The sequence below is a fragment of the Myotis myotis genome, unplaced genomic scaffold, assembly GCF_014108235.1.
Source record: "Myotis myotis isolate mMyoMyo1 unplaced genomic scaffold, mMyoMyo1.p scaffold_m19_p_17, whole genome shotgun sequence".
Classification (NCBI taxonomy): domain Eukaryota; kingdom Metazoa; phylum Chordata; class Mammalia; order Chiroptera; family Vespertilionidae; genus Myotis; species Myotis myotis.
In genome coordinates this window covers 9,711,741-9,727,971 of record NW_023416321.1, presented here as the reverse complement: position 1 = coordinate 9,727,971, position 16,231 = coordinate 9,711,741, and the positions used below count along the sequence as shown (strand labels likewise).

General features: G+C 53.8%; 1 protein-coding gene and 1 long non-coding RNA gene across 3 annotated transcripts in view; one reads left to right on the top strand and one right to left on the bottom strand.

The window, feature by feature from the left end:
• Positions 1-3,194: 3,194 nt before the first annotated feature.
• On the bottom strand, positions 3,195-9,384 carry PNPO (pyridoxamine 5'-phosphate oxidase). 2 transcript variants are annotated; one of them, XM_036339205.1, is made up of 8 exons: positions 9,139-9,384; positions 8,143-8,267; positions 6,557-6,656; positions 5,686-5,739; positions 5,310-5,438; positions 4,923-4,993; positions 4,540-4,744; positions 3,195-3,866 (listed from the first exon to the last, which is right to left on the bottom strand). In XM_036339205.1, exons 1-7 carry the CDS (start codon positions 9,256-9,258, stop codon positions 4,576-4,578), a joined length of 768 nt encoding a protein of 255 aa, XP_036195098.1. In that variant the 5' UTR covers positions 9,259-9,384; the 3' UTR covers positions 3,195-3,866; positions 4,540-4,575. The 2 variants fall into 2 exon arrangements, with proteins under 2 accessions (XP_036195098.1, XP_036195097.1); XM_036339204.1 differs by lacking the exon at positions 3,195-3,866 and having other exon boundaries at positions 3,895-4,744; positions 9,139-9,383.
• A 70-nt stretch (positions 9,385-9,454) lies between these two features.
• Positions 9,455-16,231, top strand: part of LOC118671250 — a 20,623-nt gene continuing 13,846 nt past the window's right edge. The window contains exons 1-2 of the long non-coding RNA XR_004972698.1: positions 9,455-9,605; positions 15,134-15,551. This is a non-coding gene — a long non-coding RNA (uncharacterized LOC118671250). The remainder of the gene's footprint in view (positions 9,606-15,133; positions 15,552-16,231) is intronic.

Below are 16,231 nucleotides of genomic sequence, written 5' to 3'. Positions count from 1 at the left end.
GCTGGGGACACCAATTTCACCCTCCAGCCACGGTGCTTGTGGCACCTCAGCGGTCAGTCCCTCTGGTCAACAGAGGCCAGCAGGGGCTGCAAGAGAACGAAGCAGACCTCTGGGGACTGACCCAAAGTTGCAGTGGTTTGGTTTGGGATCAAGATTCAAATTCTGGTTCCACCTCTTAGTAGCTGTGTGATTTGGGGAACATTAAACACACACACACACACACACACACACACACACACACACACACAACCTCCTCTGAACCCTGGCCGGGTAGCTCAGTTGATTAGAGCATCGTTCCAATACGCCGCTGGTTCCATCCTGTCAGGGCACATAGAATGAGTGCATAAATAAGTGGAACAACAAATCAATGTCTCTCTCTCTAAAAATCAATCAATAAATTTTTTTTAAACATCCCTCCTCTGAGCCTCAGTTTTCTCTTCTATAAAAGGGCCTCTAATGATATCTATTTCACAGGGAGTGGTCAATGGTTAGTGACCCATTAGTAGTCCTGTAGGAGGTGCGCCATTAACATTGGTTTCCTCCCCCCTTTCCCTTACTAGGGAACTCACCATAGCCCACAGTTTCCATTTAAGGAAGAGGAGAGGCTGTTAGATCTGGATCTTTCTCAAGCCCCAGGAGCTGGGAACTGGAAAACATTGGCCATATCTCCAGAGCTCATGGTGGGAACATGGAGAGAGAGAGACCAAGGTGGCGACTAAACAATGTGGTCCGGCAGCTTCCAGGCCAGCTCCTCGCAGGCTGCTGGGCCACCCCACCCCACCCCAAGGAGTGCTGCTCAGGAAATTTATTACCAAAACAAACAGACCATACAAGGGGCCTTTGTTAGGTGGCCTCACCCAAGGCATGGGGAGCTCTGAGGAAGAGTGAGGGAGAGACCGGGAGCAGGAGGAGGACAGGACTCTTCCCCTATCCCTCCTCATGACGGAACTTTCTAAGGTCCCCCCAATAACTCAGTCCATAAAGCCTCCCGTGGAGGAGCAGACTCCCCCATACTCCAGTCCTGCCCACTGTTAATACCTGATGTTTACAGAGGGTTTAAAATGAGCCAAGCCCACGCTGGCTGGGTGGCTAAGTTGATTGGAGTGTTGTCCTGTACATCAAAAAGGTTGCGGGTTCGATTCCCATTCAAGGGCATGTACCCCAGTTGTGGGTTTGATCCCAGGCCCTGGTCAGGGCGTGTGTGGGAGGCGACCAATCGATACGTCTCTCTCACATAGATGTTTCTCTCTCTCCTCTCCTCCCTCCCTTCCACTCTGAAAATCAATGGAAAAAAAATCCTTGGGTGAGGATCAAAAAAACAAAGAAACATCCTTGGATGAGGATTAAAATGGGACAGGCCCTGTGGCAAGTACTCCCCGAGGTCCCTCCTTTAATCCTCTCGTGCCCCATTGAGACAGGGCCCATTACTAACTACCCCCGTTTTCCAGGTGAGGGCTGAGCTTAGAGAGCTTGAAGTCACTCACCTGAGACCATGCCCTCGCAGAGGTGGGGCTGGGACTGAAGCCAGAGCTGGGCTGCGCTGTGACCACTGAAACACACAGCCCCTTCCATTCCTGATTTGCATCTGCTTAGGGATGGGAAACTCGGGACAATGAAAGGAACCAGTCACCCTCTGCTGAAGGAGAGGTGGGATGAGCCAGGGCAAGGCCTGGACCGTGGGATCCTGGGAGGCGAGCACCATTTGAGGGTGCTGCAGACTCTGGGACCAACGGGGGAGAGCCAACCAGCGTGGAGGCTGAGTGGACCCTGAGACTCCAGATTGTAGGGACCTCCCATTCCAGCCCATCCTGAGCTTCCCTGAGGCGAGGGCAGGGGGCTGAAGCTGGGCCCTGGGCCACAGACCCTACCTGTGGTCTAATGCTGGCACCTCACTGCCACCATGACTCCTCCTAGTTGGCAGGGTCTGTGGACCCCTCTGCTCCATGCATATGACCATGCTCCACGGCCCCAAACTGATGACTGCAGGAATCTTCCCGGGAAACTCCACATATTCCCTTAACCTGGGCATTAGTGGATGGGGGTGAGGAGGTGGGGTGGTTACCAACGACCAAAGGGATATCTGGCTGCCCAGGGAGTCAGAGCCCAGGCAGCTGTGAGTTTTTACCAGGCCAGAGGAGGAGGAACCGAAAGTGCAAATATGTGCAGGAGCCGGGAGAGGCTACGGGTTATCGACCACAGTTTCACTGGGACTCAACCCAAGGGGGGAGGGGGAGGCAGGCGGGGCAGGCTAGAATGGCCTGTGCAGCCAAGAAGGGGCCAACCTTGGGCAGCAGGCGCCCCCTGCTGGATGCCCCACCTCCCAAGAGAGGAAAATCGAGGTGGGCAGAGTTGCTTAATCCCCCAACTCCCCTCCTTCCTAGGGTGGGGGGCAAGACCAGGCCAGAGTGGACATTAACATCACGCACATCTGATGAGTTTTTATTAGAGATCTGGCAAAGTGATTGCCGGACAGAGAAGAGAACTGCTGAGACCAGGCTCAAAGCTGGGGAGACACAGCTCCCAGAAACACAAACAGGACAAGGGAAGGGTCCCCAGCGCCCTCTCCTGTAGGTCTCAGAAAGGTTGTGCTCAGGCTTGAGGGGGGATCAACAGCAAGAGAGAGGCCCTTGGGGGAGCTGGTCACTCGCAGGCGCTGAAGCACATGCCCGTACAGTGAATGAAGCCGTGTGCAGAGTGGCAGGTTCAATGCCACTGTGCACAAACAATAGTCCGTCCTCTCTTCCTGGCTGAGTCACAGCAAACATTTACCCAGCCCGGCTCCTCTCCACAGCCTGCAGGCCACTCATCCAGGCTGACCTGGTCACCAGACTTGTGCCCGAGGAAAGCAAATACAGTTCCGCACAGGCTCAGCCGAGGGCTCCCGGAGAATCCGACCGTGAGGGTGAGGGGCAGGGGGTTTAGGGGTTGAGGCCAGTGCACTGTCACCAGGGGTGGGTGGGGGTCCTGTTAAACGCAGGCGGGAACTCAGTGGGTCTGGGGAGGGCTCCCAGTGATGCCAATGCTGCCTGCCGTCCTGAGGCCCACACAAGGGTCTAGCCCAGGGGTGGGCAAACTTTTTGACTCGAGGGCCACAATGGGTTCTTAAACTGGACCCTGGACCGGAGGGCCGGAACAAAAGCATGGATGGAGTGTTTGTGTGAACTAATATAAATTCAAAGTAAACATCATTACATAAAAGGGTACGGTCTTTTTTTTCAATAGTTTTATTCATTTCAAACGGGCCGGATCCAGCCCTCGGGCCGTAGTTTGCCCACGGCTGGTAGCCCAGGGGCTCGAAATCTCGGCTTCACAAAGTTCCCTGGGGAGCCTTTAAATTTCCCAATGCCTCAGACCCGTGAAGTCATCTCTAAGGGGAGGATCTAGGCATCATCAGGATTTTTAAAGCTCCCCCCCCCCCCCCCCGATAATTCCAATGTGGGTGAAAGCCAGTGACGTGGAGAGGTGAGGAGTAGGGAAGGGGATGTGTGAGTAGTCAGAAAGGCAGAATCTCTATAATAATTTAATTTCATGCCTGGAAAGTAAAATAAATAAATACTGTTTATAAACCAACCTGGAAAATAAAGCTTGATTAAAATCTTCCTGGCCTATAGGTACCAGCACATGAATCCTTTCTACAAAACTCCTGACTGGGATTGAATGCTTCCAGTAAGAGAATACTCACTACCTAATGCTCACTACCCCCTCCCCCTGGCAATCTCTCCCCATATTGAAGTGAAATCTATTTCTGTGTAATATCCACCGATGGGTCCTTTGGAGCTACAGAGAATAAATTCCATCTTTCCCCACACTGCTGTGCTTCAGAGAATGGAAGGCAGCTATCAGCGGGGTAAATGCTGTAAGAGTATCTGTGAATAAACGAGTGAGTTAGGGTTCTTTTATTTGCAATCAACAGCAATTTATTCTGCGAGTTTATGTCAAAAAAAACTTCTTTTTTGAGACAGTGGGTGTGTGAGGCAGGAGGAGGAACCGCACAGCCCAGGCGGGGAAGGAGGGCGCCAGGCCTCTCAGGGAATTGCAAGAGCAGCAGCCAGAGGCCGTTGCTTCTTGGCTGCCACTAACGATGCGGCTACAGTGAGCACGCGGCTACAGTGAGCACGCTCTGGGTCTCTCCATGTCCAATTTCCAATAGTTGACAAGGAAAACCGATGGGCGAGACTGGCTCAGGTGCTTATGCTGGGACCAATCAGCTTTGGCCAGTAGGACTCAGTCACAGTGGTAAAAAGACAGGGCTGCTGGGGACCCACTCTGTGTCACCAGAAGAGGGATTTACAGCAGCTGCTCCCTCTAGAGGGAGCCATTCCAGTAAACTATTGTCAAAATCAAGAAAATAATGATGAGATTACTTTCCATTTGTGATTCTCTATGCCACCATTACACTCCACTAGAGCTTACTGAGAGCCAACCAAGTAGAGGGTACTGAAAGGATGAACTCTGAAGACCCCTACATGTAAGGAGTGGGGAGGGAAATGGTGGCCCTTAGAAGGGCCCGACTCCCAACCCCACACCCTCTCTCAGCACCTGGTCCTCGCTCCCGTGGGCACCGCAGCCCGGGAGTCAGGGAGCAAGCCTCTCGTAGAGCCAGTCTTCCTCCCCGCGGTGGGTCATGGGTCCCAAAGGGGAGTCTCCTGTCGGGAGGCTCCGCCGAAAGACGATCCGGTCGTGCAGGCGGTTGGTTTGGCCTTGCCAGAATTCCACCACCTGTGGGCACAGGATGTAGCCACCCCTACGAAGAGAAGCAGCCATGTCACTCCCCACCACCCCCGGGCCCCCTGAAGGACGTTGCTGGGCGGTATCTCAGGGCTGACGGGGAGGAGGAGATCTGTAACCCACAGACAGGGTGGCTTCCAGCAAACACGAGGGTCCTGGTGTCCCTTTCTACACGACTATGAGGCATCACTCACCAGTATTTTGGCTTCGGCACCTCTTGTTCCTGGTACAGCTTCTCCAATTCCTCGTTTTTCTTTCTCAGATACTGTTCAGGGGAAGGAGATAGAGGAAGGGCCAGACCTGGTCAATGATTCATTTAATAACCACGTACTGAGCATGTGCCAGGTGCTGGGCACACAGGTGAGCAAGGCACAGGCGGCCTCTGTCCTCCGGGAACAGAGTCCAACGGGAGGGTCTGACAGACACATGAGGCCCATTGGGCCATTTCCCCACTCCCGTTCCCCCAGGAAGACATTCTTTCCACTTTGCTGGAGAGAGGGCCCTGGCATCCCTGGGAGACAGCCTCTGGGGATGAGCCTGGGCCCTCGCCACCCGGAGGACTAAGAGGAAGCCCCACTCACCTCCCGATCAGGGATGACGGAACTCTGGTGACTGACCACAGCCCCAATCTGGCTGCTCTTGGGGCGGGAGTGGAAGTAGCACGCGGCCTCCTCCTCTGGCAGCTTCTTCACAGGGCCCTCCACACGCACCTGCTCAGGGATGGCCTTGGCTACATGGCGTTCAAAGCCACTTACCCTCCCCAGGCCACAGGCCCATTCCCGTCTTCTCTTTAGCCAATGCCTCACCACTCTGGGCTGCCACCAGACCAGCTAACTATATGAGAGCTATGAGAGGCAGGATGTTTGCCCAGCCTGGGGACCTCCACTGGGCTCCTATATAAACTCAGGCCCCTCCCAACACAGCCCGCCCCAGGCTGTCCTGGGAACACTCACTCACCTGACGGTTCAGGGGCTCCCAGTAGAAGACAAGGGAAGCAAAGGGATTAGAGTCCTGGAAATGAAAGAGAATCCACAGGCAGCGTCAGGACATGGGGGAAGGCAGGAAGTCTGCAGCGTGCAGGCCCACGGGAGATGCACTCAGTGTAGTATCTCATTTAAACCCTCAACGGTAGGCCTACTGTTACAGGTAGGGACAGGCTCAGAGACGTTAAGTGACGAGCCCGAGTTCACATAGCAAAGTGGCAGGGCTGCGTCGGAAACCTAAGCTAGCTGGACTCCAAAGTGATGCTTGCCATTTCTCAAGCCCACAGATTTTGCATGTTCTCAGAAATGTATGTTTGCCTGGCAGGGACTCAGGGAGGATGACTCATGTGGATTTATGAACTGTATGCATGTGAAGTGCCAACACTGTATTCGACACCAGAAGAGGTCATGGGGGTGTAACACAGATACAACAGATGCAGCCTCTGCCCCCGCAAAGCTTACCACTTAGCAGAGGACACACACATTAATCACATAATCATATACATGCACAGCTTGAAACAGAAAAAATGGCAGGAATGTTGCTAGTTAGAATGATAGCAAACAGCATGAGCGGCTGACTCAGTGTAGGAGTTGAGGAGGCTTTTTTGAAGAGGCTAACATTGGGGCTGAGACTGAAGGGACAGGGTTACTTGGATAAACAGATGACAGAGGCAGGGGTGGTTGGAGAGAGCATTCACGCATGTGCGGCAAGGAGAACGGAAGTGCAAACGCCCCCAGGCAGGGTGGCCCTTGAGCACAGACAGCAAGCGGGGTGGGGTGGGGGTGACTGATGAGGCAAGGGCTGGACTCTGCAGCCCCGAGGAGGATTTACCGTGACCCCTCACCAGCTCTTTCCCCTTTCGGCTCTCGAAGTTAGTGAAGAAGCGGAAGCCATCCTTGTCAAAGCCCTTCAGCAGCACCATGCGGGCAGAGGGCTTCCCATCTCTGGGACAGAGAGCAGAGTGCCGTGGTCAGAGCCCACTCAGTGTTCTCGCCGCTGCCCCTCCCTTGGGATGTCTGAGCATCCCTACGGCTGTGTCCCCTTATTCTGCACCATCCGGGCACTCAGGCCACCCACCCATTCCCACCTGCCCCTGGGGATTTAGCCTGAAAGCAAACAAACACCAATATGACATTGAAGCTTCCCCCTGCGTGCCAGAGGCGTCCTCCCCACGGTCCTGACGGCGGTCTGTGGATTCTTGTTCACTCCCAGGACTGTCAGGGACTGAACTCTGTCCCCCTAAAAGCCTGTGGTGATGCCCTTGCCCCAATGTGAGTACTTGGAGAAAGGGCCTGAGGGAGGGAGTAACGGTAAATACGGTCATAGGGTGAGACTCTAATCCAAAACCACTGGTGTCCTTGTAAGAGGAAGCACCACTGAGCTCTCCCCTGCTCTCTGCATGCACAAAGGAAAGGCCATGTGAGGACACGGCAAAAAGGCAGCCATCTGCAAGCCACAGAGAGAGGCCTCGCTAACCAACCCTGACAGTACCTCCATCTTGGACTTCTAGTTTCCAGAACTGTGAGGAAATGCATTTCCGTCGCGTAAGCCACCCTGCCTGTGGTGGTTTCTTACGGCAGCCCTGGCAAAGTAACACGGCTCTAAGGGCAGCAACCAACAAGAATGCAACGGGCCAGTGCTTAGGGAGCACAGAAGGTGTGGCTAAATCAGACCCTCTGCTCAGGGCTTTGGGGGACACCCAGGGCCCTGCACAAGAGCGCTGCCTTCGCCGGGGCCGGTTTGGCTCAGCGGATAGAGCGTCGGCCTGCGGACTGAGAGGTCCCGGGTTCGATTCCGGCCAAGGGCATGTACCTGGGTTGCGGGCACATCCCCAGTGGGAGATGTGCAGGAGGCAGCCGATCGATGTTTCTCTCTCATCGATGTTTCTAACTCTCTATCTCTCTCCCTTCCTCTCTGCAAAAAATCAATAAAATATATTTAAAAAAAAAATAAAAAAGCGCGCTGCCTTCAAGGCCTTACATTTGACTGTGGGGGGACAGGAGGAGCTGGATTGGATGGGAGGCTAATATGAGAGATGTCTCCATGGTTGATGACCAAGTGAAGGATACAGCCAAGCACTGTCTACAAAGAGCTTCACGAAGAGGTCCCAGGAGGCACAGCTCTTCAAGGGCAGCTGGGGATAGGATAGGTGGGGAGATAAGGGAGGCAAGGGTCTATGGGGGGTTGCATCAAGGGCAGAGAGGAATGAGGCACTGCATTCCATCCCTGAAATGTCACTGAATGAAGTGTGACCTTTGGTTTACAGGGAAGGACACTGAAGCGCAGAGAGGACAAGCAACTTGCCTGAGGCCACACAGCATTTTAATGAAAGTGCCAGAACCATAAAGTTGTCATCCATCAAACTGAGAGCTCCCTCAGTATCCTACTGCATCTGTGCCCACCCCCAGCAGGGCCCACGGCCATGCCCACCTGGTACAGGTGGCCAGACACATGGCGTTGGCTTCCCCGATGTCAGGACACGCAATAGCCTCTTCGAACCAGGCAGCAAACTGCTTCAGGGGGTCCAGAGAGGTCAGCTGAGCCTCCTCAAATGCCTGGGAAGGAAGGGTTTTATTTCATTTCATAAACACACATATTGCTTAATGGGTACGTAGACCTATTCTAGGCGCTTGTCAAATACTAACTTATTTAATCCTCATCACAAAACACAGTACCCAGGAAGCAGGTTCTGTTAGCCCCATATCACAGGTGGGGACACAGGCAGGAGGACGGAGACTGGCTGACAGCTGGTGACGGACGATGAGTCGGGGCTTCCTGTCATGGGTGTCAGACCTACCATTTGGAAAGCCCTTTTTTTAAAAAAAGACAGATTCTGGATTCTGCCCTTGTAAGTCCTCATTCAGTGGGTCTAGGGGTCAGTGGAAAACCGCATGTTTACCACAGTTCTCTGCGTTCCTCTCGGGAGGAGGAGGAGGAAGGAAAGGAGGTTCTCCGGGGGGGAAGCGAGGGGAACGCGTTCTCCCTCCGGCCCCGTGAGTGTCTGCCGCCCCCACGTTTTGCTCACCAAACACCGACAGGCTGACCGTCCCTGCGCTAAGCACGTCACACACCTGAGTCCACCACTTCCCAGGTGAGGAGCGGAGGCCGGAGGTTAGGTCACCTGCCCCGGGGGTGCACCTCGTGGATGGAGGGCGGGCTCCAGCGGCGCCATGCCCCCCAGCACAGCGGCCTTCCGACCCCGTCTGCGTCCGGCTTCCCCGGAACCTCTCCCCCGGCGGTTGCCTCTGAACCCTCCCCTCTCCTCTCCTGGGGATGGCCTCAAGCCCCTGCGTCCCACCGGGTGGCCCCAGAAACCCCGTGGGGTTCCTCCCACTCCCCCCTGGCCCCCCCCCCGCCCCCTCCGATGATTTGCGAGCCCTTGTCCCCCCCCCCCCCCCCCGCGGAGACCCCGCCCGGCGACGACACCTCTCGGTCCCCGCGGTAACTCTTGCGCATCGGCCCCAGATCCATGTCGGCTCCACGGCTGCACAGGTGGCTGCACAGGTGACGAAGGTGGCGGGGCCGCTCGGCCAGTCGCCAGAACATCACGTTGACGCACGCGACGGGGCCGTTGGTCACGTGACCCGGCGTCGCCCGGCGCCGGGTTCCGGCATATTCGGAACCTGTTCCTCAGTCCCGAGTCCACCCCCGGGAAGGAAGGTTTGTCCGTCTCCCAGCCCAGATACCCTAAGTCCTCGGAGCCAATGGGAGCCCAGGGTCGGAGGAGGGAGACAGGCGCTGGGACTCCATTGGCCGGAGTTTCCCGGAGCGCGGCCAATGACAGCGAGAACAGAGGAAGCCAGCGGCCAATGGGCGGCGCCGCAGGGGGCGGGAGCAGGGAGACAAGGAAATTCTGTCACCGCGGTTAACACGCACGTGGAGGTTTGTTAAAGGTATCGGGCTGCTGCCTCCCGGGCCGGGGGCGGTGGGTGAGCCGCTGGGGGCTCGAGGGGAAGGGTCAGTGTGAAGTGGCTGGCCCCTGGTCGGTGCCCGAAGGCGGGCCTAGTGCAGGAAGTGTCCCTGCGGGGCAGGCTGGTGGCCTGGGAACGGACCAATGGAAATGGAATTAGGGGCCAGACCCTAAGGCAAGGTGGTGGGGAGACGGAGAAAGAGGACACCTGGTTTGGGGGAGAAATCAAGGCTTGAGAGTAGGAGAGGTTGAAGTGACTAGTGACCCCTCCAAATAGGTGCTGTGTAGTGTGTATGTATGTGTGTGTGTGTTTGGGGGCGGGGAGGCGGGGATGAGAAGGAAGACAGCTGAATGGGAAAGGGGAAGAGGGAAATTTGGGATCAAGCTGTCCCAGACCAGCACCGTCTTCCTCCTCCAGCTCTGAACGCCCTCTCTCCAGCCTCATTTCTTTCACCCCAGGCCAGAGCATGCTGCTTTCTTTACTCATGGCCTCCCCTCTCCTGATGCAGCAGACCAGCCAGGTGGATGGAAAGCTTACCTCTGCCCCCCCTCCCCCCCCCCCCCCCCCCGCCTCCCCCTCTCGGCCGAGTTTCCCCTTTTTCACCTCTTGCCCTTCCTGGAGAGTTGGAGTTTGGTACTTAAGTCAATGCCAGCCATAGCTGAGGGCACAGGAGAGCAGGTGGCCGTGCCAAGCCATTTCCAGGATGCAGGGCTGAGAAACGGGAAACCTGCCATTGCCTACCCATTCCAGCTTTGGCCTGGCTGGGGCAGCCGTGGGTCAAGGCCTCTCTCTAGTCCTCGTTTCCACCATCATCAGGAATGGGAGCTGCGAGAACCATCTAGGCAGGCACCCCAGGACTGTCAGGTAAGGGAACCTCCTGCCCTGCCCAGGTGTCTGCATGACAGCTAAGCTTCATAAAGCTCTACTTTCGATACCTGTCATCCTTTATCACGGGCACATAGCTTGAGCCAAATAGAATCTGGAAGACAAATTTGCTGCAAAGAAATAACACATGTCTCAAGGCTTAATAATATTCATCTATAGATTCTCCACTGGTTAGAATTTTTTGCTGCATTGTTTTCCTCCGTCAACATGATTGAGAGAGAGCTGACAGGACTTCCTTTCTTATTGAAGTTGTCTTTCCACGTATGAACATTGCTGTCCTTCCCTCCTCCCAGCACCTGCATTTAAATCTGTGTAAGCAGTCATTAGTGCCCTTCAACTCAGTCGGTTTTGTTCATGGGCCCACACCCTTAGCACCCCTGGGATGTGCTACCCTGGACCCAGGATTCTAGGGCACCAAGACAAGGATAATTTGAATGGTTTTAATTAAACCATTACAGTACAGTTGACTCTTGAACAATGCAAGGGTTAGGGTCGCTGACCCCTCCCCAATTGAAAATTCACGTATAACTTTTGACTCCCCCAAAATTTAGCTACCAGCAGCCAACTGTTGGCCAGAAGGCTTACTGATAACATAATCAGTCAATTACCACATGTATTATATGCTGTATTCTTAGAAAAAAAGTAAGCTAGAGAAAAGAAAATTTTAATGAGAAAATCATAAATAAGGAGAAAATACATTAACAGTATTGGGGGAAAAAATCCATGTATAAGTGGACCCATGCAGTTCAAAACCGTGTTCAAGGGCCAACTGTATAGATATTTATTCCTTCAGTTGACATTTATTAAAGACTTCTTTAGGACCAGGGACTGAGCTAGGTGTGAGCATACGAAGATGAAGATGGCACGGTTCCTGCCCACAGGGTTTTGTAGTCTGTAGGGGGAAGCAGATCTGTAAGCTGAAGAGTTACAGGTGCTTCTGTGAGGAGACGGGGAGCAAACAGGAGGAAGTGGCCTCTGGGGTTCCAGCAGTCAGGAATCTTTCGTAAAGGGAGCAGACATTGTATTTGTCTTAATGAGTATGTGTTAGCAGATGGACAGTGGAACAAGCGTGCCAGGACGAGGGAACAATGTGAGTAGAAGCTGGGTGCCTTGGGGAGATTTGGAGCAGGGTGATCCTGCTGGAACGGGTGGTGAGGATGCGAGCCGGGCACTTAGGCAAGGGCGCGGCGTGCCAGCTTTGAGGATCAGGCAGATGGCATGGGTTAGGCTTTTAGACAACGATTCTTTTTTTATCCTTTGCTGTTGTCGAACCACAGTGTCTAATTCCTCTATTTTAAAGACCAGGTGAGAAAAAGTAGATTCCAGCAGCCTCTCCCCTTCTCGGCAATTAGCGAGGAAGCTTGCAACTGGTTGCCTTGTACTATTTCCCCCTTTGTCTTGAGATAATAAGTAGGCTTGCATGGTGCTTTTCTGCTTTGTGGGATTTGGTGTCCGGATTACAAAGCAGCCCCGCAGTGCAAGAAGGAGTGGGGAACACACCCACTGGGGGTGCCTCTACTGCTGTGCCCTCAGCAAGGGTTTTGCCTGTGTGGGAGAAATGAATTTTGTATTGTCACTGCTTTTTATTAAATATTTTGCCACCCTCCCCTCCCCACTTGGTAAATTTATTAATCTTTTCTCCAGAATCTTGGATGGAAAATATATTGCAATATTTCATTGTACAGAGAGGCACACTGGTTTCTCCATATGAAACAAAGAGGCTGCAGGTGGGTTTGGGGACTACGCTTTGCCTGTTTTCTTTCAAAGCTTTTTAAAAAATATTTATTTTTATTGATTTCAGAGAGGAAGGGAGAGATAGAAACATCAATGATGAGCCCTGACTGGTTTGGCTCAGTGGGTAGAGCGTCAGCCCGTGGACTGAAGGGTCCTGGGTGGGTTTAATTCTGGTCAAGGCCATGTACCTTGGTTGCGGGCTCGATCCCCAGTAGGGAGTGTGCAGAAGGCAGCTGATCGGTGTTTCTCTCTCATCGATGTTTCTAACTCTCTGTCTCTCTCCCTTCCTCTCTGTAAAAAAAATCAGTAAAGATATTTTAAAAAAATCTATGATGAGAGAGAATCACCGATCAACTGCTTCCTGCATGCCCCGTATTGGGGATCAAGCCCTGACCGGGAACCAAACCATAATCTCCTGGTTCATAAGTCGATGCTCAACCACTGAGCCACACCGGCTGGGCATTCTTTTGCATATATGTTCTGAAATCATCCTTTAGTCTAAATGACTGGATTATATATTTCTATTATAGCTTAGTGGCTGTGTTTTGGGACCTGGTGACCAAGTGGATGGTGGGTGAAGGAGGTCAAGACACTGCAGTGTTGTCCAAACTGAAGCAGGACCCTGGCGCCTCAGTGTGTGGGTGGGCGGAGATGGAGAGGAGGGGAGTCAGCTCACCAGGATGACTTCAGGCGACATGGGTGGTGCTGTTCGTTGAAGTGGGACATTAGTTAGAGGAGGAGGTTTGGGGGAGAGCTGAAGTCACCGTGGAGTGTGAGGGTTTATGGGACACCCACGTTCAGTCTGATTATATAATTGAGTCTGGAGTTCAGGAGAGAGGTCTGGGCTAATGAGACCAGGTTAGGTGTCATGAGCCACCGAAGTGGCACCTGAAACCATGGGGGAGGGTGAGCATGTCAGAGGGTCTGGGAGAGTTAAGGACAGGGGGAGAGGGGAGAGGTGCAGGAGGATGGAAATGATACAGTGCCCAGCTTTCCAGGGGGCTGATGGCAGGCTGGGTGTGTGTGTGTGTGTGTGTGTGCGCGCGCGCGTGTGCGTGCTGGGGCCTCTAAGCTCGGGAATTCTTGGGCCCAGCTTGGGGTGAACTCAGGACACACAGAAGGGTGGGTGCTTGGTGTTCTGCCAGCAGATGCCTGAGTCCCAAGTATGGTTATCAGGGGACCCAGAGGAGAGATGCAGAGGAGACTGACTTAGCTGAGTGTCCTGTGGTTATGGGGTTGACGCCTCACATGATTCTTGCATGTGCTCGTGGGTCACTTTGCAAATACATCCTATGGTTTTCATACGTGTTCCCCATTAGGAGCTCCTTAATGGGATGGACTGTGTCACTTACTTTCTCTGGCTCCTTCTCAGCATGCCAGCCAGGAAATGCTAATCTGTCATGTTTATGCACAAACTGTTTTGTTAAGCCTCTCTGTAGCCAGTGCGAGGCATGGTGAGTAGGGCTTGGGTTGTTTTTGTGTGTGTGTGGTTTTGTGTGTTCTTTTTTCTTTTCTTTTTTTTCTTTTTTGCACATGGTGGGAGCCTGGCCAAGTGTCCTTGTTGGCTGGAGGGCTGTTAAGCTTTCCGAGGCTGAGTGAGGTCTCAGGGCACCAGGCTCATTTGTGGCACTGGCCGCGTTGTCATTAGCGTGTGGGCCACAGGTAGGAGGCCTGATAGCAGGTTCCCAGGCAGGCCCACGGATGTGACCTGGCGATTCTTAGTTTCATGGGGAGATCCTGAGTGTTGGTAGGTGTTTGACTCTCTTCTCCAGCCCGGTTCCCTGCCGTTTCCCACTACGGTTTGCTTTCTTTTCACCCGCATCCCTGTTCTTTATTCCATCTTCCCTGATCCACTTTCTGCCTCTTCTCCTCCCTGAGGACCCCTTCACTAGGACACCCAGCTGCCACCTGTCCTGAGATTCCTGTAGTTCCTTTAGTGGCTTTATCCCAGCCCCACAGGCCTTGGTCAGGTTACAAGAGGTCTCTGTCCTGAGAGGGTGCGTTAGGTTCCCATGTAGGCCTCAGCCACATCCATGAGCCAGGAGCCCCTGATGGGTCCAGGGACCTGAGATGCTGCAAGTGGCTCCCATCATCATACTCACGTAGGGCCTCAGTGAGCCCCCAAAAGGCGATTGAAGAAATGGACTGAGTAGTTTGAAGGAAGCCTGAGTTCTATTTGCTGGTTTGATTTTTTTTTTTTTAAGGGCAATTTGCCTGGATTTGCCTTCAGTATGGGGGGAACTTCCCCAGCCCTCTTTTCTTTCCGGTTTATAATTCTAGGATCTGGAATCAAAGAGCTGCTGCTGTGTTGAGCATCACTGAGCAGACAAGATGGGGCAGGGAGGGTGGCTTTGGTACAGATGACCCTGAGGATGGAAATGTGGGCGGCATGGCCCCACACTCCCAAGCTGCTGGGGATAGCCTGCCCATCAGGTGTCCTGGGGTGGCTCTAGCCTGGACAACAGTCCACCACCCCCTGCAACTCACAAGTAAATTAACGGATGGGCTGCAGCAGATGAGGGCTCATTTGCCACCAGGTTTCTCCATTCTGCCCTCATGCCATTTCCTGGGCTAGGCAGAATACATTCTCTTGCCCGCTTCCTAACTCGGGCATCTCATGGGAGGCAGAGATGGCCAGGCGTAACTTTGGAACCTGCCTCGTGGAGAAGGGGAATCCCGCGTGTCGGCACTCAGTTCTGCCCTCGGGGCTGGCACCCTCATTTCCAGAGGATGCCCAGGGGTCGGTCAGTTTCCGCACTGGAAGCAGATGACTTGGAATCAGCTCTCAGGAAAGGATGACTCCTTGTGCCTGATGGCAAAGGCTGTGGGGAACGTGGGAGGAAGAGGTCCGTTTGCTAATATTCCCCTTCTCTCCACCAATCCTAATTCAGAACTCAGCCAGGCGTTTGTTTTCAGTCGCACCATCCACGCGAGAGGAAGAGAGAAATACACCCCCGTCTTCCACCTGCCAGTGAAGCGATGAGATGCCGGGCTGATGGGCTCATTAAGAGGCTTCTGTGTCAGAGTTGGTCTGGTATCACTCAGAGGACTTAAGTATGGGTAGGACGGGGCTTCCTGCCTGATCACGAAGAAGTGATGGAGACAGAGAACCTGTGATCCGTCTGAGGTCCGGCTCCCTTTTATTTCTCCGGCGGAAGTGGGTGAGGGTGGACTGGCGTGAAGGAAGAGCTGTTTACTTGCAAATGCAGCCGCTGGCGACAAAGGAAAGAGTAAGGGAGTGGATAGCTCCAAAGGAGCCTTGGCGCTCCTGCACGGAACAGCGACCCTGGGTGCAGTGCACCCTTCAAGGTGAGTAAAAAGGCACCGTCCGTGTAAGGAGAGCACATGCTGTTCCTTATCTGCTTGGGAATAACTCTCTCCCTTCAGCCCAGTTGCTCTTAGCATCCCGCCCGTGTACTCCAATCAAAATCTCCGTAACATCACAACCTTGACCTCCTTCATACCTCTCTGCTTCCCCCGCAAATCCCCACCAAGATGTGAATCTGCAACACTTGGTGAAAACAAAACAGCTCACTGCCCCCCTGGTGCTGGGGTGATGGGTAGAGAAAAGCAGAATCTGTGGCCGGGGTCCTCTCTTGGATAGACATGGGCTCCAGGCCTGGCTCTCCGCCCTGGGAAGGGATCTGGGTCCTTAGCAATTTCGTTTTCTCCAGACTCTTCAGCCTCTGGAAATGACAGAGCCAGGCCCCTTTGGCTGTCTCTCCCAAGTGAGAGCAAGACCTATGTCTGGGCGTTGGAGAGCTGAGTGGAAGAAGTAGTTTGCTGGTAAGGGAGACATTGCTGTGACTTGAGTCTGAACAGTGTGCCTGCTTTGATCTGGGCAAAACTGGCTATAGAAGAACAAAGCAGGAACACCTGTGCTAGGCCTGTCCCCCTGGAGGGCCCACCCAGGTGCTCTGGGGGCTGGTGCCAATGCCATGAGGTCTGTGTGGCCGCGACCCTTTCAGGCCAGGAGAGGAAGGTCCTGC